At 42.0% G+C, this 25,394-nt stretch overlaps 1 protein-coding gene across 3 annotated transcripts in view; it reads left to right on the forward strand.

Annotated features, from left to right (window-relative positions):
* Positions 1 to 25,394, forward strand: part of CDH20 (cadherin 20) — a 207,156-nt gene that overhangs the window by 135,786 nt on the left and 45,976 nt on the right. For 2 of the 3 annotated variants that reach the window (XM_027069095.2, XM_027069091.2), the window contains exon 2: positions 20,346 to 20,745. In XM_027069095.2, the coding sequence (XP_026924896.1) occupies positions 20,500 to 20,745 (246 nt within the window). In that variant the 5' untranslated portion in view covers positions 20,346 to 20,499. Of the gene's footprint in view, positions 1 to 1,429; positions 3,363 to 20,345; positions 20,746 to 25,394 lie in introns of those variants that run through there. The other variant, XM_027069092.2, reaches the window with a different exon arrangement.

Raw genomic sequence — 25,394 nt, forward strand, 5'->3', positions numbered from 1 at the left:
CTCCCTCTCTCACTCACACACACACACACACACACACACACACACACACACACACACTTCCAACATATTTAAGTAACAATATTTTTAAAAATATAGGCTGGGCTGTCACATAGACAGGTGGCCTGACTGCTTTGGCAGTTCTGATACACCAGGCTGGCCACCCAGTTTGCCAAATGCCCTGCGACCTGTAATAACAACACAGTACACAGTCCTGGTTGTACAAGCCCAACCATAGTCTGTCGTTAAGGTGGAAAGATTTCTGGAAGGGAACATGTGGTACTTTATAGATTTAGAATCAAGCCTTGGAGTATGAATATACATATATATGTATGTGTGTGTGTGTGTGTGTGTGTGTATACACATATACATATTTACATATATATGTATGTATACATTACATGTACATATTATATATATATATATATATATATATGAAAATCAACTCGGCTATTGTATGTTTGCATTTGCACTTACATAGGCACATTATAGTTTCCAACCACATCCATGTATTGTGGACTTAATGAATGCATAAAAACATGTAGTCACAAACACACAGACACACAAATATATACCAAACACAGAGCAGGATCTAGATACACTACAGACATCATATATGATATATGATATCAGATATCAATGTATCTAAATACAATGAAAATCATGTATCATTTATAGTTCACAGAGATTCTGGTTTAAAAATCTGCATAGGAAAAAAATAAGTAATCGACTTTTAAATGAATTTCTTTCCCCTGTATTCAACTTTCTTACCAAAGACCGTTTTTCTCATTGCTCCCTAGTGCAGAGCAAGCTGAGTATCGCCCCTGCTGGTCTACACAACGTGCAGAAAGAACGCGAGCACCAACCAGTCGCATCTGTGTTTGCTCGCCTCTGCCAACTGTCCATATAGAAGTTCCACTCACTCCCCTGCCAACTGCTGTATATGCCGATCGTACAGAGTGGAATGCCCAGGGTGTGTGGGAAAACACAGCTCAGCTTGATAACTGTGAGGTCACATCTTATCGTCCCTGTATACAATATATCCCATGACAGTTGTCTGCAATACGACTGGGCACTGGCTGTATCCAATCTACTTCAACGCTGTATTGTCACTGGTCAAAAATGGCCTTGTTCTCCCAGTCCCTCCATTTTCCAAATGAAAAAGGAAAGGAACCGATAAGCTTGAGCTCAATTTGTTCTGGCAATTATTGCAAAGTTCCTACTGTGAGGGAGGCCTTGCCCATTGGTGCGGAATGACACGCAGCCATCCAGGGTCCAGACAAAGGGAGACCCTGCTTTTCTCCAAGTGTATTCAGCCATGTATAGACATATTGGCTGAGATGCCTACCCATTCACATCTTAATGGGAAAAAGAGAGAGACAAGAGCCGGGGGGGTTGGGGGGGGAAGGCGAATGAAAGATTATCAAGTGACACCAGACAACAAAATGTGAACTTGGCGAAGAGGAAGAAAGGAAACTATTTTGATCACAGGACAATAAATCACTGATAAAATGTGGATATATATGTTTTAGTACTATCCAGCCAAATTATGCTTTTATCACACATAAAGGTTACTATAATGATACTGCAATGTGAAATTGAAGAAAGTTATGCTTAGAGGTTGGATTACATGAGCCTCTTGCTTCTACTATTTTCTCTCTCCTCTTTCTCTCTCTCTCTCTCTCTCTCTCTCTCCCTCTCCCTCTCTCGCTCACACATTAATTCAGCCAAATGAAACTGTTGGATGAAGTACCACCAAGATGCATTCTAAAGTGTAATTCCTCTGAAATAAGTATGTAGCTTTATTAGAAAACCAAAGTACCGGTCAAAAGGTGAAAAAAATGTATTATATTATGATGAAAAAGAGGTCATTTAAGAAAAGGCTGAAACAGCACTTCTTTTTGAAATGGCATATGGAGGCTTTTATAACGCTAAAAAAAGGTGACTTTTTCTTAATATCTGTCCTTATTCTCTGCTTATGAACAGAAAGAAAATGTTTGAAGATAAGGTCACTTTAAATTCTAGGCCACGGCACATGTTCCTCTCTGGGGCCGAATGCCCTCATCGTTCCCCCTTTCAACTAATGATAACTGTTCTACCCATCCACCACTCCTGTCTACTAGAAAAACAGTTGACAAGAAATAATGTCAGAGTTGCGCCTGCGACACACCAGAAATCATTTCTCCCAGCAAAAGTCACTTATTTCAAAGAATAAGTAATGAAATGAGCAAGGGAAAATTAAGTCAATTTTAAAATCCGTTATTAGTTGCTTCTCTTTAGTCATAATGGAAATGGGGGGGGTAGGAATTACAGATTCAATAACATGCATTTTTTTCCATTACGGAGAATGGCTAATTCAATGGATGAATCATTAGAGAAAGATCCCTCTGGCCTTGTGGAACTCCAGACAGAGAAACAAAAAGGAAAAAGTTTCAGATAGAAAATATACCATAAAATTGTTGGGAAAAGTGATCTACAACCCCCAACGAAATTACCTCTTCTGGCAATTAAGAGACCGTTTGTTAGAGCATTAATAGCCCCAGGCAAACTAAACAAACCCGGTCCTGGCTGCCGGTAATGACAGATTTCTTAGGGAGTATTATTTAATTAACAATAATGTGAAAGAGCAGCTCGGCTGAGACACACTGCATGTACTTACTGGAAACACTGAGCAACGGTCGTGGAAAAGACGTGCAATGTGTTAGCCTTCCCATTATCTTTCTGAAATACATGAGTCGCTGATAGGTATTATACGTAAGTAGTCACTAGGTATTTTCAGCTGAGGCCAACATGTCCAAAGAACTTTAGCTCTTACTGTACAAGGCTGCTAATCGTCCTCTGCAGTTTGATTCCGTGAAGAAATCCCCCAGGGCCTCAAATGTTCAGGGACAGCATTCTTTGTCCTTCCCCCATCTAGACAAGGGCAACTGCCGCCCCCCTCCCCTGTGTACACCAGGCTCCCTCCCACCCCACACATCATTTGCCGCTGATCACCTAACATAAGTGATGCCTTTTGTTCTCCTTCCCGTCCCAAGGAGCTGTGGGGTGCGTTAGCAACTTGTGGCTGGCTGGGCCTTCCTCCCCCAGAGACGCCTTCCGACCCCATGGCACTGGCAGAGGGGGAAAGAAAGCTCTAGCCGGGAGCTGCCTTCTGCCCTCCAAGTTGCTGGACTGAATTCCCTACCTCCAACAGCCTCCTTCAGAGCTGATTATAATTTAAAGACCAATTTCAAACGGCAGAAGGAGGACCACTTTAAGTTGTTCTGACACAGAGTGGGAGCTGGCAGCGTGACGCGAACTCCACAACTAAAGTGACGAGCTCAGGAAAATGCAAAAATAGTGCGCTCCGAGGAAGAAGGAGAAAAGTAAGTTGTAAAACTTCATGCCGTCTGTGATTTCCATGACATAGCTTCACAAAATCCGGTTTAAATTTGGCCAGTGACACAGAAAGATTGTCTTGGGAAGTGAAAGTGTTGATTTAGTTCCTGTGGGAGCCAAACAAAGCGAGCTAAGATAGTAATTTTAAATTATTATCGGGTGGCTGTTAATTGTACTCACCAGGGTCCACTAAAATTCCTGCCAACAGAAAATCTTTATCTTGACTTGATTTGTGATAAGCTTGGGAATGAACAGTCAGTTGTAGAACATGTTATTAAGCAAAACAAACTTCTGCGTGTGGCTTCTGAAAAGACAAATCTGAAAGTCCAACCAGTTAGCTCGTGCTTATGTTTGAGAGTGCATTACGACAGGGTATGTATAGACACCTAGCATCCACACTGGATTAAGATTGACTGCAGGAGCTAAAGATTTTGTTCTGATTCTTTTGAGTCCACAGTAACTATTCCTCAAGTCATATCAAAGGCATCTGATTAAATACATCTCCCAGCAGGATTTTAGCACAGGGCATGATGCTTTATTGTGTACAGTATAATCAGATTGATATCATATGGCATCAGCCAGTGAATGCCTTGTTTTGAAACAACTTGTGGAAAGAGATTTTTATCCCTTTCTTTAATCCTAATTTGATACTATTAACCAATTCCATTATTTAAATGGACTATTAAGATTGAAATCAGTTTGACTTATCAGAATGTATTTTCCATTAATAAGGCTTTCTTTTGAGCCTCCTCCCTTAACCTTCATTTAGTTTTGGTGCTTTGAAGAGAAACATTTACAAAATCTTTTTCCCTCATGTGGATTAAAGCATGTGGATTGGTTCTTGTTAAGCTATTCTTAGCCTTACGGTAGGAGAACAAAACCTTGTAGAGTTTATATGGGTTTCTTTGAATGTTTCTTTACTACATAGAAGAAAAAAATGAAAGGGATTATAAGAGAAAGAAAGAATAAATTAAATTCTGCAAGAGATATATAAGAGCATTTTCCATTCCAAAGAAACCCAATTCCTTTACCGACACAGAGAAGAAATAGACAGGAATTTCAACTGCTAATGCAGTTTCCACTGGTAACATCTGAACATCTTTGTGGCACTGCTATATGGTATTTAAATACCAGAAAGGCAGAAAAGTGCCAGCATAAAAGCAAAGGAGACACTCAATTTTTCCAGGCAGCAGGGCTAACAATCCTATCCTGCAACAAGTGTTACCAGAGATCAATCAGCGAGTTATTTAAAAAAAAAAAAGTTTTTTTTTCCTTTTTTTATAACAGTTACTTTAAAGCAAGTAAAAGTAGAAATATCAAGCATCATCACCAACCGACTACACTTTAGAGAAAGACTACTAATTCTTTTCACTGCATGCTCACAAATTCACCATTTCTTCTAGGCGAACATGAGTGAAATGTTATAAATGCTTACTATGATGTAAAGTCAGCATTTGAAAACATCCCTGATTTGTGGGATTTGTAAAAGGCCTTAAGGCCCTTTGGTTCCATCCCCACCTCTGGTAGACCTACTTGAGTCTGTGAAAGCCTCTGTGCCTGCAGTGTCCTGCCCCTGCCTTCTCCCCTCGCCTGGAAAAGGGCAGACTTCTCAATTTCCATAAGCAATCTGTCCCAGTTCATAAGCTTCACTGTCTGGAAATCTTTGTTTCAATCTCTTCCTCTACTGATTAAGGCCATGTTCCCTGCTCCTGATTCCTAGGAGATCCCATCTTCAGTGGAAATGAGTTTCTAAAATGTGGATGTGGTTAATTAAGCAGCACCTTGACTTTCTCTCCTCTAGCCTTAAAGCTGTCCTTTCCTTGGACACTGTAGGCTTCATCTTCAGAGCCTTGTGGACTCTGGTGAATCTGATCCAAGCTTCCAGCCTCACTCCACAGTCTCCTTCGGGTTGCCCCTGTCAGAAACTGAGAAAGTTCTGGTGAGGATCCCAGTCCCACCTGGTGGATCCTCAGAACCCTTCCCTGTTAATATTGCCATACAAGTGCCACAATTCTCACTGAAATGAGAATGCTACATTGCTGAATCTTTCACTTTTTGTTTAATTTTATTCAGTTCCAAGTTTTATTAAATTCCTGCTTGGTGCTGACACATGCTAATTCTGAAGACACAAGGGTGACAGCCGCTGCCCTCAGAGATTCATGGGCTAGTGGGGAAAGCAGACTGATGTGGGCTGTGCCAGTGAAATGGACAGAGTAGAGTGGTATGGGGGCACAAAAGACAGGCCTCATAATGAACAAATACTTCCTGGAAGAGAGGTTGCCAAACAAAGGGCCTGGAAAAAGCACTTTTGTTTGAACAAAATCATAAAGGTGTTAAACTATAGGGTCTGTAGTTTATTTTAATGGACGAATGTGAGGGGAGAAGGGACAGGAAAAGAGGCTAGAATGGTAGAAGGAGTTAGATCATTTACGTCCTTGAGTACCTCCTCAAGAAGTTCAGATTTTATCAGTTAAGAAATGAGGAGCCATTAGAGACCTTTTAGCAGGTGAGTGACCTGGTAAGATCCCTCTGGCTAGTAAGAGAACAGATTAGAACAGGGACACCAGTTAGGAGGCTGCTATAGTGGTGAAAGCTTGAGAGTTTACTGGGGCAGTTGGAGAGGAGACAGAAGGAATCTTACCATAGCTTCTGGATTCCTACTTGGATGGCTGGAAGTGCCATTTGTTCCACAGACTGGAGTAAGCAGAGCAAGAGACCCAAGAGAGGAAACAATTAGGAGTCAAACTGGGAGGAAATGATATCCACTATGACCTATCAATCTTATGTTTGTTCTTTGAGCTCTTACTTCCAGATATTACCAGATTTTATTTTATTCATTATTGTTCTGTTTATATTCTAATACTTCTTCAAAGAGCTACATGCCTAAAGCCAAGACACGTCCTTTTCCACCATCTCTTTAATTTGTTCCACTTTGGTAAAATCTCAGTGCTTAGTGATCATGACTTTAGATATCCTTACGATACAAATGAATATTAAACACTCTATACAGAACTTACTCCTTTAAAATACTACTTGTCATTGTACTAAAGTTGAGAATAATCAACTGATAACAATTCTCCAGCCACTCAGTACTAAGGAGTCAGAACTGTATTTCCTTATTTGTTATGCCTGAGCAGGCATAATCAAAGTTGTGTATGTATAGCTCATATAGATACGCCCATCCTTTAGATACACCCATCTCTATCACAACATACATGGTAACTAGGCCATTCGAACAAGACCTGCTCTCTATATACATGTTTTTTGGTTTTGGTTTTGGTTTTTGGCTTTCTGTTTTGTTTTGTTTTGTGGTTGTTTTTTGAGAGAGAGAGAGAGACAGAGAGAGAGAGATCGAGCATACACACACAAGTATGTGTGCGCAAGCCAGGGAGGGAAAAAAGGAGAGGGAGAAAGAGAATCTTAAGCAGGTTCCATCTCCAGAGAGGAGCCTGACGAGGGGCTCAATCTCACGACCATGAGATCATGACTTAAGCCAAGATCAAGAGTCAGATATTTAACCGACTGAGCCACCCAGACGCCTGTGTATTAGATATGAATATGGATATGGATATGTTTAGTTAGACAAAGAATGACTTTCCCCCACCCCCTCCAAATCCTCTTCCAAATACAAAACCCTGCTTTTGCTTATCTGAGATCACAAAAGTTCTTCCACACTGACCTCAGTGACCCCGGATGGCTTGTCTCATGTTCCAGGCATGGCAAAGTATATTTTCTAAAGGTGGTCACAATAACATGTCTCATCCCACAGGCTCTTCTGGAGCCTTGCCACTCCTCTTCAGGAGTTGGAGTCCAATTCCCTTCCCTCCAGAGTACGAACCTGGAAGTGGCTGATAACCAACAGAATGCAGCAGAAGTAAAGTTGAGAAGATTCTGAGGTTGGGCCATAAAAGATAATGCCTCTTCTGCTTTGAGAACAGACATCCTCACATGGGAGCCCTGACCACATTACATAGTCCAAATGCTCTCATGGAAGCCACCATGCCATGAGGAAACCCAAACTAGTCCATGTGGAAGACACGTGTGAAGAGACAGAGATGCACCAACAGCCTCCAGCTGCACCAGACCCCTGTGTCCCAGTATAGCCACCATGTGACTGCAGATGCCTGAGAAACCCCATGCCAGAGCCATCCAGCCAAGATACATCCAAATCCCTGACTCACAGAAACCACAAAAATTAACAAAAACAACTGGTTGTAAGCTACTACATTTTGGGCTGATTTGTTTCATAGCAATAGCTAGCCAGAACAGGAATTAGTGCCAAAATGATCCAGTGCAGGGTCAAACGATGATGGGTCAGGGGATAAGATCTCCCTTACCTCATTATATGAGGCTATACTTGTGCCTTTTGATCTAGGCCTAAGGCCAGTCGGTGACCCTGATGCCAAAACCAGACTGGACTCTGATGAGCCTGAAATGACCAAAAGATCCTAGACTGAGAACAGTTCTCATTCCTCATGACTCCACTGGTGACTTCTGGAACCCATGATGGATGGCTCTTTGGACCAGTTTGTTTTGCTTGGGCCATTTGCGAATCTCCTTTTTTATATATCCCCTGTTAACACGGTAAAATGTCCCTAAGAACACAAACTTAAGTATATATTCAATGATTCTATCAGAGGCTAATTGGACCAGATTTGGGGGGAGCAGAAGGAGTTCATTCAAGAGTTCAAATTAAGACCATCTCACACATTTGCTTGGAAGGTAGTTCCATTACTGAGCAGAGAACACTACCAAAGAACCATCAGGGGATAAACTAGCCCAGAAAAATGAGGATACTGAATCAATCTCCACCCCATGATCATATCACTATCATGTAATTAGAAGGAGGTTGCTGCTGCAGCCTGCAGATCAAATAACCACTCCTGTCACATGCACGTGGCTATGTGTGCGAGGCTGGGCATGGTCTGTTGAGGATAGCCAAGGTACAGCAGTATCGAGGAGGAGTACAGAATACTGAATCTCAGGCTTAAAGACAATGCCTTCTGTAACTACCTTCTATGAAGGTAACTGAGATCTATACATAATGGACAATACCAGTCTTGGCTCAGCTAATTCTAACATTGACTCACGGTATTAATTCATTTTGAGGTATTTCTGGAGTAGATTTCCCACTTTCTGATAAAATTATGAAATGTCTAAATTCTGTTTCTCCAATTGAAGCACACATGGCAACACTGTGTTAAGCAGGTGACAATAAATGCTGTTTCTGAGAACTGCTTTTTATTTTTTTGATTTATTATTTTGAGAGAGAGAACACAAGTTGGAGAGGGGTAGAGAGCGAGGGAGAGAGAATCCCAAGCACTGGCAGCACATACCCCAATGTGGGGCTCGAACTCACAAACCATAAGATCAAGACCTGAGCCGAAGTCAGATGCTTAACTGACTAAGTCACCCACGCGCCCCTTGAGAACAGCTTTAATACCGATTCTCGATTGTCCTTCAAAGACAGAGTTGCATGATATCCCTTTGCGTGGATATATCATAGTTTTCAAAATCATCTATTGTTAGAAATCTGGATGAATCTCACTTTCTGCTACAGTAGAAATACCATAATAAATACAAATATATTTAAATTCAAATAAAATGTGTATCATAATTATTTCCTTAGGATCAATTACGTATTCATTTTAAAGACATGACACATATTGCAAAACTGCTTTCAAAAAAACTTTTGTCAACTTACACTTCCATCTGAAGTATATTTTCAATATGTCTAGTTTCTCACATCCCCAGCAACATTGGTTAGCTTGTTTTTTAATGTTTTCCAAGTTAACAGGCTGAAAATAACTCATTTTCCTCAGCTAACTGTAAAAGTAAAATGTTTCTTATATATTACAGGTCATTTTATTTGCTGTTTTATGAATTTCTCTTGTTGTCATTTGATCATTTTCTACTGGAATGATCATCATTTTTAACAATGAACATAAAGACTCTTTAATATGTTAAGGATAATAAGTCTGTGTTTTCTCATGCATGTTGCCTAATTTTTATATTAAATATATAACAATTTCTAATAATTTAGTTCACTCTATTAACATTTTCCTTCACGACCTTAGCTAATCCTTTGGAAGGCTTCTTCAACCCAGTATTCTAAAAGCAATATTCACCTATATCTTCTCTTAGTATTTTTTGTTTTTTTAATGTGTTCTATGAACCTGCGTGGTTTAATTTTTCCCATTTGACTGTCCAGTGAATGAAGAGTGGATGGTGGATGGTGGATGGTGAAGGACAGGACATAGCTTTTCCAACCACAATTAACCAACTTACTTAAGAAGTCTGCCTTGCCAGACATATAATATAGATTAATATGGAGCCTAGAAAAGAGGATATAGTAGTAAAGACAAGGAAAAAGATGAGGGAGGCAGAGTCTAGCAATTTCACCCTGAAAAAGCTCCAGAACTCCTAGTGCCCAGAAGAGCAGAGCTCTGAAAAATCCTGTACTAAAGGATTTCCACTTCTGTGATCCTATGAAACCACAATTAAAAGGTACCAGAAATATAATAGTTGCAAGTTTTGATTGAGGGAGAAAGGCACTTACACCTAAGTGCTAATAATGTAAGTACTAATAACCTTCATAGTTATAAGATGCATTCTGATCTCAGAAATACTTAAAAGTTTTTTTTAAGTCCTAAAAAATACAAAATATATCCATAAGATCTGTTTGGATGCTTTCTTTTCTATTCAATATCTATTTTGCTTATTAATGCTTTTAAATTTTTAATCAATTTTTATTTTATTAAAAGTAAAATATTTGCATTGGTCAAAAACAAAACAAGATGGCACTGGAAGGCTAATGATAAAAGAAAAAGCAGTTCCTTGCCCCAATCCCAAAACCCAATCCCCAAACGCAACCCCAGAAGCTGTTTCTTCAAATACTTGCCCATGTATTTCTAAGTAATATGCTTACACAGATATTTCCTGAAAGATCTATTTTACATATCAGCACCTGACTTCCCAGTAGAATAGGTGAGAATTTAGTTCTCTTTAAACGTATTCCTGGGTCACCTGGGTGGCTCAGTTGAGGGTCCAACTCTTGATTTCGGCTCAAGTCATGATCTCACGGTTTGTAGGTTCGAGCCCCATGTCAGGCTCCACACTGCCAGTGCAGAGGCTTGCTTGGGATCCTTTCTCTCTCTCTCTCTGCCTCTCCCCTGCTCCTGCTCTCTCTTTCTCTCGCTCTTGAAATAAATATATAAACTTTAAAGAAAAAGCATTTAAATACAATAAAAATAAATAAAAGTAAGTATATTCCCACCCATTCTCCTCTCCCTCACCTTCTTAACACAGTTCTATTTCAATTTTCATTAAAAGAATAGTCAATATTTACCTTATTATGAATGAATGTTGTTTCCTATCAAGTTGTACATTAAGATTCTAATTCCTTCTTTCCAGAACAGTTTTGTTTTTCTGGATTAATAACTGCCTAACATCTTCTTTTCCCTTCTTCTTTATGTGCATGTCACTTTTTTCAAATGTTCCTAAGATCTGTCTCCTGCCCATCAACAATTTTTCCAAATACTTCAAGAATTTCTCAAACCCTCTAATACCAGTTTCATTTTTTCCCCTGGTACCCTCCCTCTCCTGGCCTGGCTTCCGTGTCTAGACCTAGGATACACCTGTTAATTAGGGCTTCTCCTTGCTAGTCCCCTATGCTGGATCTCTTTTCTCTGGAATCCTGTATCTTTTTCTTAATTTCCTCTATCATTTTGCTAAAATGCATTAAATTTCTCAATGGTAAGACTCAGTTCTAAAAGACAGTGAAGAAATTTTCATCATAGACCTCTATGCACAGCCAAACTACATACAGTAAAAACATTCTGAAAGGAAATGTAAATACAGCAAAGACTGGACTACTAGAGACTCTAGGTTCAAGAAAGAGGCGACTGTCAAACCAACAGGTAGGGGATGACCTTGAAAAGAATTAGAGAATAAAGATCTTCTCATATCAGCCCCTTTCCCCCAAAATAAAGAAGTTAAAAGGCCAAACCACCAGAGATAACTTCGTGGTCATATCCCTTTAACCAGCTAACTAAAAAACATCCCAGAATTTTAGGTCACCATAATTTTTCAAACCCCAATTCCCTCATAAGGTTTCTGAGCATCTCTACAAAGAATTCCTTAACTTTTCATTACAACAAATGATGCCAAGGTCTAGAGCACTTCTGACTTGTCAGGGCTTACTGTATTTGCTCTCCAAGAACAAAAATATCATGTGTAAAAACTCATGATATTTCTGGACTTTTCTGCCTTTATACTGTCTGGTTATGCATGCCTCTTAATACATTGGTGGTAAGAATAGATATTAAGATAAGTATGAAGAACTATTAATCAAAAGACTGAAAGCAGAAAGAATAATAATACCAAACTGTTAAATACTTGTTTACAGCTTTTAAAAAACCACACCAGCATCAGTTAATATTTACTCAACACCTGGGATGTGTCAAATACTGCACTAGGCATCAAGTATCTAGGGATAAAAGACACTACCTGTATCTTCAAGGAGCTTTCAACATGGGGAAGGGAGAGGCAAGTAAATAATTACCAGACTGAATAATGAAGAGCCAACAGGAGATGCATGAGGCACTCTGAGAAGAGAGGAGATGGGAAACACAGGAAATTTTAAAAAATAAAATAAAAATAGAACTTAATCTATAGTATTAGATCGTGATAATCTTTGACAACACTTTAAACCCCTTAAAAAAGATATTTGAGCCTCAAAAAGGTTAAGCAAACACCCAGCATCACCCATTGAGAGGCTGAGCTAGAAAGAGTCTTTAGCCAAGATGTCCAGAGAGTCCAAATTATGCATCATTTTCCAAAAGAGAGGGAGGTTTTGTATTAGAAGAGAAGTTTCTCGGGGCACCTGGGTGGCTCAGTAGGTTAGGTGTCCGACTTCGGTTCAGGTCATGATCTCGCAATTTGTGAGTTCAAGCCCCATGTCAGGCTCTGTGCTGACAGCTCAGCGCCTGGAGCCTGCTTCAGGTTCTGTGTCTCCTTCTCCCTCTGCCCCTCCCCTGCTCACGCTCTGTCTCTGACTTTCAATAATAAATAAACATTAAAAAAAAAATTTTTTTTAAAGAAGAGAAGTTTCTCTTTTCCTTTAACAGAATAAATAATAAACATCAGTGAGATTTTGTCTTCTTTTGTTCTGTAAGTTTCTCCTTCCCTTGAGCAGAGTAGCCAGTTGGCCTTTTTGCATACATTCCTTCCACACTGGAGAAATGAAAGATACAATACACACGACTCCAATGTGACAGTGGATATTACATAAAGGGAACAATGTCTGGGAGCTGACAGGTCAAAAAGTCCCTAGCTGAGATGAAGCTTCAGATCAGTTTCACCAAGTCGGCCACAGGAAGCCACTTGGAGCAGGCCTCAACCCGGGTCATGAGCAGGGGGCCTGGATGCAGGGTGAGCTCTGGAAGCAGCGAGAAGTGCTCTAAAGGAGAGGAAGGAGCTCACGTTCTTTATGCCCAAAGCTGCTTTGAACTTTTGGACTAAAAAGAGAAGGAAAGTTCTTCCTCTTTAAATAACCAGACATAGAAGGATGGATTTTTTATCCCTAAATCTAAAACCGATTTTATTACCTTGCCTCTAACGAATGCCTCCTCCCAACTTCCAGCTGTAGCCGAAGCACAGAAGTTTCCTGCCATTGGTTCAGACCCCCTCCCCGCCCCGTTCCCCACCCCCATACCCACATTCCTTCACATCCATTCAGTGTACAAGAGATGGAGACTCTGCCTCCTCAATGGTTTGGACTCCTCACCAATCCTCTTCTGACCCGGGATTCCTGGTTGAAGTTCTCCTCGCAGGTTTCCCTGGGCTCTCAACCGCCTGGCCCACGGGCCCCCCCCCCACGCTCCAGTGACCCCACTAAACAGTGACCGGAGTGGCCCACCTGCACACTCGGAAACCTTTCATCGCTCACTGTGAACAACTACAGACACTCAAAACGCTTCGGCCCAGCAATGTCCACAGCTCCTAGCTACTGGTTTCTGCCTGTCTCTCCTGCTCATCTCTCATCAGCTCTTGAATGGGCCCCATTCTCCACGCAAATTCAAGTGTTCTTCTCCTGCCGGGCCCCGCACCCTGCGTCTGCACCTTGCCACTTGCATTTTCTTTCACTTGGAATGCCCTCCTCTCTTTCCTTCAAGGTCTAGTTCACGTGCTACCTTAAACTTTTCCTCACTGACGCACATCACTTCCCCCTCCCCTGACCTGGCCTAGCGCGGTTTCCAGGGCTCTGGCGGGCCTTCTCACAAACAGATGTGTGTCACAGTCAGTCATGCACAAAGCGCGTGCGACAGCCGCTCCTGAGAAGAACCCAGGTGCATCCGCTCACACTCTCCGTTGCACTTGCCAAGAGCTGCGGTGTCAACACTCTTGCCATGACCAGTTTAAGGAGCTGCAAAGGGATATGCAAACCAGCTCTTGTGAGAGCAGGTGGGAGCCTCCGAGCCATCCCAGCACAATGCTCTGTCTCTGTGTAAAACAGGAAAAGAATACCTTTTCGTGGAATTCTTGCAAAGACCAAATGGTAAAGGTAAAGGACTTAACACAGGCTGGCATAAAGTGAACACTCCACGCTAATACTTCTGCTGTTCCTGCTTCTGTTATTCCTGCTGCTACAACACTGTCATCCCTGTCACTAGCGATGCTGTCACGCCTACGCCTACGCCCACTCCTACCACTATTTCTACTACCAGCATGAACGGCAGTATCTCCCCTACTAAACTGTAAACTCCTTGCAGGAGGGAAAAAGAACATTTATTAAGCACCTACTGTTTTTCAAACACAAGGCTGTGACCATCTGCCAAATACTGTGCTAAGAGCTTTGCATGTATTTTCTCGCTTAATGCTGCCAATCACCCTGTAAGAGTCTACAATGATCTCCAGTTTGTAGACGACAGACAGACTGAAAAAGTTTAAGCCACTTGCTCAAGACCACACAGATCAGAAGTAGTAGGGCTAAAACTGAAACTCCGTTCTGTCTGGCTTCACAAACCACTATCGACTAAGCATATTTGAGGCTCCAATATTTACCAAACTGAGAAATTAAGTCTTAACTTTGGCACACCGACTTCAGCCAAAAACTCTTCTTCCTATGGATTAATCTTTATAGTTCAGGAAAGACTGTGGCCCAGGAAAGAACTGTCCTGTTTTCCTAAAGTTCTGTACAAAGGCGAAGTTATAAGAGAAAATACTAAGCAGCAATTATCTGCAACTTTAAAGTTCTTTCAAAGAACTTTAGCCAAAGAATTACATTTCAAACACATGCTTTCTTTAAAATGAACAAGCACAAATTAAAGCAATTATAAAGGCCACATAAGGCTACAAATTAGTGAGCATGTGAGACAACTCTGAAAAATCAAAATTGATCATTCTTGTCTAACAGTAGTCAAAAAAATTGCCCGTGGACTGAACTGTACTTTCATTAGCTTGATTAAAAGTGAAAACTGGAGGAAGCGTAAAGTAGGTCAAAAACTTCCTGACTCCTTTAGGATTAAAACATGGACTAGATACTAAGTATGCGTGAAAGGAACTCGCAAGAATCCATTTGCCATTCTTGGAAGATACAGAAAGAAAAGACAGGGCAACCTCACGTGGAAAACTGATTCTAATGGGAACGAAAGCAAGGAGGAATTGGGCAGGAACTCTTGTGAAAGGACTTCTAAAGTGTATATGCCTTTTTTGTGACCCGAGCTAGGGAGTTTACAGCTAGGGGCATCAGCAGATACCTGGGATGCACACAGCGGGATTTATTATGGGCCTCATCAGGTTTTTCAAAGCCAGTTTCTAATTACATAATTCATGCTTTCTCCCATTTTTTTGTTCTACTCTTCTCACCCACACATGGACACACACACACACACACACACACACACACCCTCATATAAAACCAGATACTGTTCCTAAACTCTTCGGTTCAGCTACCCTGTGCCTCCCCCTCAGCCACGTCAGCCCCATGCTTCCATTTTTGAACTTCTTAAAAGCACTCCCTCTCATAAACCAGTCTGGTTGTGGGGAAGAAAATGAGAGTAGAAAGAAGCAGCGGTGAGAAAAGGAAGATGTCAGAGGCGATAACAGCTTGAGTGAACACTGTAAATGCTGAACCGTTAGGTTCAGGATTTCCAGTTTCTGAGGAACTTGGAGAAATGGGAATTCATCGAGATACATGTCAGCAAAGTTAGAACAAGCAAGAGTGACAACCACCTTCTCTAAGAAGTATCCATGGAAATTAAAGTATTCTTTGTTTTTCTACTTCTGGTCTATTAAAAAAAACAAAGGTCTACCAAAATTCCTCAATTCTAGACACACCATCAATCTATTAACAGCCTCTTGGAGCGGTAAAGGAAGGAAATATGACCACATTAAATGTACACACTGACACTAAGCCGTATCTGTTTCAGAAATGCTAACTTTGGGGATGGGGACAGGAAAGTCAGGCATGGAGTAGCAGAATAGAAGTGAGAACACAACCAAATCCAGGAAATCTAGTACCTGGACAACCTCTTCTGGCTCTGCTGAGGGTCGATCGCCTCCGGAGATGGGTAGCTTTGTGGAAGCTGGTATGCTGATGGCCACAAGAGAGGAATGAAGCTTCTATCGTTCATGACTGCCCAGGAAGAAACAAGATGGCACGTCTGTAGCAAATAAAAAAGACTTCTGGTCACAGAAGTGTCTCATCTTTCAGCACACAAAACCACAGTACACACCTTCTCCAAAACACGTCCCCAGTGGTAGACTTTGGTCTGTAGCACACACACACACACACACCCAGATTCAGGAATGCTACAAGTTCATTGACACAAGCAACAGAAGTAATTTCTTTACAGAATTCCACAATGGGAATCTTGCTGTTTGTGAACTGTACATATTCAAAGATATCATCATCATATGAATTTTTCACTCCAATTTATACTCACAACCACCTGCTCTGTTCTCTCTGGGTTCTATATCCTATTCTGAAGAATTGTGACTCCTATAAAGTACAGTATTTTTGCTCATATTTCTCAAGCGAGACACTTGATTGAGGCAGGATGGCATTGTGACACTGAGATGCGTTTCGATTCAATGTCGATGCACATCATGGTACACTGTCACAGCTCACTGTAATATTTAGGATCTTCACAGGTTTCTCTTTTTTCTTTTTAAGTACATTTTTAAGGCTCTTTCCTTAAAAGCGATAGCTTAAGAAGTTTAGTTCCCCAAAACCACAATATCATCATCTATGTTTACCTCTTGAAGGCATGAGGCTATGTTAGAAAATTAAAACACCTTCCCTTTATAGAAAGAGTCTGTGGCAGAGGCAAGTGACTTTCTGCTTCTACAGAGATGTCATTTGAGCTTTACTGAGTAGTACTTCCATTAACCATGAAAGGCTCAGGAAAACTGGAATAATGAAGAAAGAAATCAGAGGGAGACCATAAAAGCCCAGTTCACTTCAAGGAGAAAGCAGTAACCATCCCTTCCCCCTCCATCTTAAATATCACAACGAATTTAAGTAATGAAATAAACAATTCACCAAGAGCACACTTTATCTACAACTTTAATTTCTTCCTACTGTGTTCATTACCAAGCTGTTTGCTTTCTTCAGGCAGGATGGGGGAAAAACTTTTAAAAGACTCATTTAACACAGAAGTCAATTTCCACTAATGTATTCTCGGTGTGGCATATGTGGTCTTCCAAAGCAAATCCATACATACAAATATACATATATTAGTCTCTTCCTTTATACGAACAACAGAAATCAGCCCACCTTCAAACATGTCATTGCTATTATTATCCCGTAGGAAAAACATGAACAGGAGAACCGTATTTTTTATACAAAGTGAAAATGGGTTAGTATTTCTGATAGAACCGATTTCCCTTCACGTGTATAAACAGCCCTAATTATGAAAAGATAATGGAACTTTTGTATAACCCAGACTGTACTTTCTGAAAAGTTAGGCAGGGAGTATTTTTCACGTATTCTGCCCCCGAGGAAGCAGGAATAAAGTGCTTTCCATCAACTGCAGCTATCGAGTTGTTTAACACAAAAGAGTTTACAGGCACAGCGGGCTTTGATATTTCATGTCTGTGACAGGGAGCGTGAGAGGGGCACCTGGACCACCGGAGCTTTCACAGGACCACCGAGGGGCTCCACAGGTCCTCAACATCCACCCTCGGCCGTGTTCGGCAAAAGGGAAGAACGTGAGGCCTTTGCACTCGTGTGTAGGAGGCCAAAGTGGGCAGGAGAGACAGATGAAAGCTGAGGCAGCTGAACCGCCTACAAAATATTCATCACAAAGATTCAAAAGAACACCTTTTTTTTTTTTCTCCTTGAGCTCTTCAGAGCACACGGAGGGAAAGAGGGGGGGGGTGGGGGGGGGTAACTGGCAAGAATGTATGCATGCGTAGTCTGTAAGAGATGAGAAAATATAAGGGATAGTATTTAAAATCCCTCAAAATTTCCTCAAATCTCATTCTGTCCAGAAAATTCAGCCAGACCAAGCAGGCAAGGGGGCATCTACAAACCCCACACACAAACGCGTATGCACTTGGGCACTTAGAATTCAAAAGCAAGATGTTAAAACTAGCCAGAGAAAATACAAAATCATCAAAAATAATGCTTAGGCAAAATGTATACATGTGAAACACAGATATTAAAGGAAATAAATAAAGTGTGTGTGTGTATGTGTGTGTATATGTGTGTGTGCGTACGTGTGTGTGTGTGTACTGAGTTTAGTCTAACTTTGATAAATGCAATCCCAGAAAAGAATTTTTCTCTGTTCTACAGAATTTTCAAATAGCTAGCTGGTCCTTCATTAAGCTCCCTTATGTGGAAAAAAAAATAATGTTGTTTATTAGAGAATTAGGCTGGGTCAGAATCTACTACCCCATAGTACTTATCCCAGATACAGAAATCTGAAATAATATATATACATTAAGTCCTTTCAAAATTATGGTCCAAAAAGTGCCCATGAAATATGGTTCAGGCTCAGTTTCGTCGTTTTTACACACATGGTCGTTCAAACGTCAGCTGGCTCCCCAGCCATTTACAGAGTACGTTCACCTACATTCTCTCAGCTGACAGATCCTCAGGGTAGTCCTATGGAGTAGGTACAATTATGCCTCCCTACTTAATAGGAGGAACGGAGGTTTACAGAGTGAATAAGTCAGAGGTAATGAAAATACCACCAGGGGCTGAAGTATCGGACGCTTAATCTAATGCTCTCTGGGGAAGTTACACATGGGTTTGTGCCTCACAACACATGGAATAATCCCCTCGTGATGACGCATCACAGTATTCTGGCGATAGCTTTTTGGGGTCATGCCCTTCAGTCCATCTTTTAAGTCCCTAAAACAGCATAGCTGTTTCTCACCAATCTTTGTTCATTAACCCATCTCCTCGGGTTAAGACTCCTTCTTCCAGAACAAGACTCCTTCTTCCCTGGAACTGGGTTTCTGCCTATCTGTCCAAAGAGGAAACCGCTAATACTTGGTGAGAAACCTTCTAACACACCATTGTTCTTTATTAACAAACACATCGCCTTAAATAAGGTGCACCTAGCTTGGTTTTTTTTACTCAACAGTCAATCTGCCTTTCAAGCTAGAACTTGAGGCATAGCCTCCCATTCTATTACAGAAATTCCCTGGTCTCCCCCAGCTTGTCCTCTTTACCAGTTCTCTCTGAAGTGATTTCTTACACAGAAATGAAATGGCATATTGTGTGAAATGATTATAAGATACCTTTTTAATTCTTTTGTTCATTTCAACAGTGAGTATTTGAGAGGTCACTAAGATGAGTTCTGATGACAGGCAGAAGGTGGTAATTGAGATGGCATCAATGCGTTCCTTTTAAACCACTTGCAGAAATGGAGCACTGTTTAGCTACATGGGTCGGAAATGCCCAAATACACACATTTGTTCTGAGATGATGACAGCCGTTCTCCACATCAACAGTGAAGATATTAAGCCCTCAGAAGTCACTCTGGTGGTGCTGACAGAGTGGTGGAAGGGCTATGCCATTTCATGACACCCAGCCAAAGTCAAGGAAGAAAAGCTTGATGAGGTCATAGCCCAGGAGTGAGGTCACCAGCTAATCTGACTTCACAGCAACAGAAGAAGTTTGACTGATGAAAAGGCGTCCCCAGGGCAGAAGTCAACATCCCTTTGTCTAAATGACTCTTTCAGATCAGGAAAAAAATGTGTTGGCTAGCCTCTCTTCACATGCCCACAGACGCATGTGACTAATGGCACTTTTAAAGTCTGGTGTGAGTGATATAATGATTAACTGGCCGTTCAAATCCTAGAAAGGTCACATTAGCAGCCCCTCTCAGTGCTTCAGAGCCAAAGCAGTAGAGTGTGAAACTCAGATTCCACCAGGAGGTCAGAGAATGATTAGAGTCAGAAAGGGATCTGTAGCTGCCTGTAAATGAAGTCCAAGATTCCTAACATTATCGATAACATGGGGTAGACACAAGATAATTGTGGGTGGCAAAAAAAGATAGTTAGATTTGCTTTTGGTTTTTTAATGAGCCAAGAAAAGCAGTTGGGCTAATGAAAATATTAGTTATTAGCTGTAAATTTTGGAAGCGAACGCTATTTTTAAGAGTTTAGGAGGCTGCCTGATCATAAATCTTTCAAAGAGCACACTGTTAATTCAAGCCAATCAATAATACAGCATAACCCTCCAACTATGATATCAATGAGAAGAAATTTATTCACCAGTTTTATTCCCGCTGAAATCCATATCCAAAGGCTTGCGATTGATTATAGCTAGATAGGTTGTCTTCTTTTTATTAAAATATTATTTGTTACTCAAACATTTCTAAAGCAATAACATGTTATGACTCTTTAATTCATGGAGTAGAGAACGGAATATTTACTGACATTTCTTGAAAACTTACTCTAAGCCCACAGGAAAGAACTGACATCATCACAGTGTGTTCTCCTTCACTTGACAGGAAGTCAACTTCAAGCAGATTGACTTGAATCGGGATCTCATTTGAGAAGCCTAAGTGTCCAGTAAACTGTAGTAGTTATTTTTTATTTGGAAAACCCTCAAGTTCCAGTGGCTTTATCATCCTGTACTTTACTTTCTGAAAACCTGGCAATCCCATGTGGACTTCTGGTAGAATGAGCAATGCAAAGAGCTGGCTGGGACTTGGCATGTCCTTGTACTTCTGGGGACTGATGGACCTTACAACCACCGTTCTCTCCGGCACGCCAACACCACCAGGCAAATTAGAAGCGCTCCTGTCAGATAAGCCACAGTCACACTCGCGGACAAAGAGGAGCTGGGTTTGGAATCAGTTTTTTGTTCTGGAAGAGTACACTGGAACTGACCCTTTGTATGTCGGCAAGGTAAGAATGGCCACACAGACACATTATCAGGGTTCTGAATATTGAAAGAGAGTATGAATATGAACTGAATATGAAAAGGTCACCGAGCCCATGTTTGGGTCCTGAGAACAATTTTACCTAGCAGTATGTTACTTGACAGCTAATTGAAATCTAATTTTTGCTTTGTCAGATACCAGTCAGGAAAGGAAAGATTTCTCGCCTTGTTCATATATGTCTGTTCTAAGTGGGAAAAAACAAAGAATTGGATTTTGGAGGAAAAGCCTGGGACCCTGCGAGAAACATTCGAGTCCCAAAAGAGGCAGCAGCAGCCTGGGGAATAACAGGATGGGGAAGAAACTGGGAAATGCAAAGGGAGGAGTGGAGGGAGGGTTTTTTTTTTACTTTGCTTTGTTTTGGTTTTTTTTTTTTTTTTTTTTTTTTCAAAGCATTTCCACAGGTATTGCCTGGGGCCTAAATTTAATGGAAAAAAAAAAAAAGAATAAAACATTCTTCATTTCAGAAGATCCTAGCATGCGCTTTAGAATACTTGGAGACAATCAATGAATATATTTATAAACTTTACACTCGAATTCCCTTGATTTATCTATCATCATTTCATTTTTAATCCAGGCTTTCTCCTGTGTTTACTTTATTTGGATGCTAATCAGAGACCATTTTGTGAAAGCAACCAAGTGAGAGAAAAGGGGAAACAAGGACGTAATTAAAAAATAAATAATTCATTCAAATGATAACTTAAACACTTGTTTAGCACAGAGGCTAAGAATGTGGGTGGGCTTCAGAGTCAAACACATGTGGGTTCAAAACCCAGCTTTACCAACTGCTTCCGGAGTGACTCTGGACAGGACACAAAGCCCAATTAGCCTCTGTTTCCTCAAACATCAAATGGGGATAATAAAAGAACTACTACTTCCCAAGAGTTGTCTCTTTCCTCAACTCCCACCCACTTGTGGATTCAGATCTGACTTCTGTCTGCTGCATTCAAGTTGTGTCTTCAGTGCCCCCAAGGACCTCCCTACTACCAAATCCTGTGGTTTCATATTATGGAACTGCCCGACACAGCCTCAGACGCTGCCCACTAGTCCTTCCTTCTTGACTCACTTGTCTCTCTCTGCCTCATGATCGTCACAATCCCATTTTCCTTCCTTCCTCCTCAGCCTCTTTGCTGGTCTTCTCCCTTCATCTGACACCCTCCATTAGTGGTCCATCTCGTCAGCTTTGCCTGGGCTCTCTTCTCTACCCACATTCATGCTCTGGATGGATCTGCCACGCCCTATGATTTTCAACACCACCTCTAAACCAATGAATCCAAAACCTCTATCTCTGGCTCAGACCACTCGTCTGGGCTTCAGACTCATAAACCCCACTGCACACGTGATAGCTCTCCATTTATGGCTCAAAGCCCTCCCAAACGTGGCATATCCGCTAAGGAATTCTTGGTTTTCTTCCCAAATCGAGTCTGCCCACCCCTGGCATCTTCCCTATGTTCGCACTGCCATCACTCAGTTTGTAAAACCTTTCTCTTGCCCCCCACATGCTCTCCACCGGCAAACTGTCAGTCCCTTGCCAAAACATATCCCCAAATCCTTCATTCCTCCTCCCTCCACTTCCCCTGTCGCCTCTCACCTTTGCAAACGCCTAGACTCCCAACCAGTTTCCGCACCTCCACCCACACTTTCTTCCAATCCAATCTCCACACATGAGAGTCAGACCATGTCCCTCTTCTTCCATCCTTCAATGTCCTCCCATTGTACTCTGAATCATCCAGACTCCTCCCCATGGCTGCCATGGCTATTCCTCTCTGACCCAGCCTGCCTCCTGGCCTCCTGCCACACTGCAGGCCACTCTTTCTTTCCCTTGGTCTCATGTTCCAGAGACATAGCTTCCTGGTACTTCCTACAACTTGCCAAGCTTTGCCTTATTGTTCCATAATAAAAATTCTTCCTCTGGCTTCTTTGGTGGTTGGCTTCTCCTCGCTCTTCAGGGCTCATTTTGAATCTAGGTCTTTCTTGACCATTCTCTAAGGTAGGCCCCTTGGTCAGGCTCTCTCACTACCATTATTTTTTTCAGACCTCTAATCACAACCCACAATATCTCATTCATGTGTTTATTGACAGGAGCATTGTCTGAAACCTTTGGACTAAAGGGCAAGGACACTGCTCCCATTTTATCCCCAAGGCCTAACGCAGCACCTGTCACATAGGAGGTACTCAAAAAGACATTTAATAAGTGAATACCTCATGGCACAGTAAGGGTTAAACAAGCTAATACATGTAAAGTGCTTAGCACAGTACTTGGTCCAGAGTAAGATCTTCACAACCATGACTCTATAGCAGTAGTGGTAAGGATAGTGGTGGTAACAGCGGTAGGCAGGGATTTCGTCACAGGAACTCAGTAGCTCAGGATGCATACACCTAGTGCAGCTGCAAATCTCTTAGCCTCAAAATTTGTGGCTTTGACTTTCTTTCTCTCCATCCCTCATGCACAACCAGTCACCACATCCTGTCAGCATCTCCTTGCCAGTTTCTCTCAGAGTCACCTCATCCTCTCCAGGCTCTGTCATTACTGTGGTCCCTCTGCTCCTCATGATTAGATTAACTAAGCAGCCACTGCCCATCTCCCTGTAGAGAGGATCTTCCCATTCCTCCCCCCAGGACTCAGGACATTCATCTCCTTGAAGCACCCTTTCCATCATGTCACTCCTCTGATTAAGAAAGCGTTGTGGCTCCAGTGCTTATCAGAGCTCTTAGCATATAGTTCAAGGGCTTGCAGAAAATGAGTCCTTCTCCCTTACCCGGCCCTCCCCCATGATTTCTCAAATCTAGTCCCGATCCCAGTCACGCCGGTCTCCTTACTGACCCTGACACACACACCTAGGGCATCTGTCCCTACCTCAGACGTGTACTCAGGCTACTTCCCCGCCCAGGACACACAATCACCAGCTCTCTGCTGAATCACGTTCAGATTTCTCAGGGCCCTAGCTTAAAAGCCACTGCCATCATGAACACATCTTCTATCTATTCAGAATTCCAAAGGCTTCTAGCTACTCATTATTCGTAAAATATTTCTTCCAACTAGACATACATGGCTACTGCTAAAGTAAGTTTCGGAAAATACATTTGTATTCAGTAGTTGCTTTGTGTGCATGTACAGTCTAGAGCCCCCTTCCCTTCTCCCGTGGGTGGAAACGGAGATGCCATCTGTAGCCTTCCCTACGCTTCTCCAACCCTGAGCACCCAGCACAGAGCTGGACATATAAAACTACAGAAAGACGAGGGCACCTAACGTTTTACCGGGCTTCCACAGGACCACGTGCCAGGCACAGTCACACAGAGCAGGTCACTTAACCATCAGAACAATGCTGTGAGGCGAGCATGATTCACCACTTTCCGATACTCAGCCGACCGAACACGGCTCAGAGAGGTTATGCTTACTGCCCCCAGTTACAAAGAAGGTAACAGGAAATCTGACACTGAAGCCACGGGTTTTCCTTTTCACTGCCCTGAGATTTGGCCCTAAGAAATACACACAAGAGTCGATGGCGTTAGGGTGACATCAGGAATCCAAGCAAGCCTGACTGCTTCCTGACGTTGGGAATGCTTGGCTGTGTAGCACCCTCGAGTACTCATGATTAGTGCCCACCCTTTCCTAACTACCCCAACCCAGGACACAGGACACCCTGCGTGCATCTCTTCAGCCACCTTGTTCAACCAACACTGCGCAGCCACTGAAGTGGGGTGTGACCTCCACATTTTATATTCACTTACCCAGGCACTTCCCTCCGCCCTCACTTTGTTATCAAAGAGAATTCATCCACTTTCACTCCCTCTCCCCCCAGGGGCATTCAGTTTGTCACCTTGAGCTCTGGAAGATGTCTGTTTAGAGAGCCTGCCTGAGTATTTGCCTATTTCAGAAGGAGTATGGCAACAATTACTGGCTGTAATTGGTATGGCCTTATGAAACCCACACTGGGCTTTCCAGGGACAAGGCAGTGTCAAGTTAAAGCTAGATTATATTGACATATGCAAAGACGGGGATGCAGAGAGCCTGTGCCTGGGCACGACGCTGCGGTTCCAAGGCATGCTGAGGTCCACAGCTCCACGGCAGCTGTCTGACCACAAAGTGGAAGCACTACTGCATTCCTGGAATTGTACGAGGCACTATGAAAGACGACCAAAAAAGAGTGAAAATCACCCTTGATTTTAAAATCCTAAATCAACCAAGATTTGTCACAATCTACATGGACTGCCCATCATTCACTACTCCTTTAGCTGAACTGAAGCATTACGAGGGTAAGTAGGATATCCACCTGTCTTATTCTGCCTGGATTTGGGGGAGAAGAATGTTCTCCCAAGATGTGCATGAGCATGTGCTGCCAACTCCATTCCAGAAGCTCCTTACCTTCTTCAGAAGAGCTGGCACTCAGACAGTGTTAGTTGAATTAGATACGGTGAAACGGAAAACACATTTTTAGTACACTGCCAATCTGCTGAGTGACTTCGGGGAAAGCCGTCAACGTCTCATGTTTGCCACGGTCGCAACCAAACGTGTCTTCTACGGCTGGTAAACCCTAATATTAAATGCGCACTACCAAGCTGCTCCGGAAGCTGGGGTCTCTCGGCTCTGCGTTCACCTTACCATACTCCACACGG

The sequence above is a fragment of the Acinonyx jubatus genome, chromosome D3 (assembly GCF_027475565.1).
Source record: "Acinonyx jubatus isolate Ajub_Pintada_27869175 chromosome D3, VMU_Ajub_asm_v1.0, whole genome shotgun sequence".
NCBI classification, from domain to species: domain Eukaryota; kingdom Metazoa; phylum Chordata; class Mammalia; order Carnivora; family Felidae; genus Acinonyx; species Acinonyx jubatus.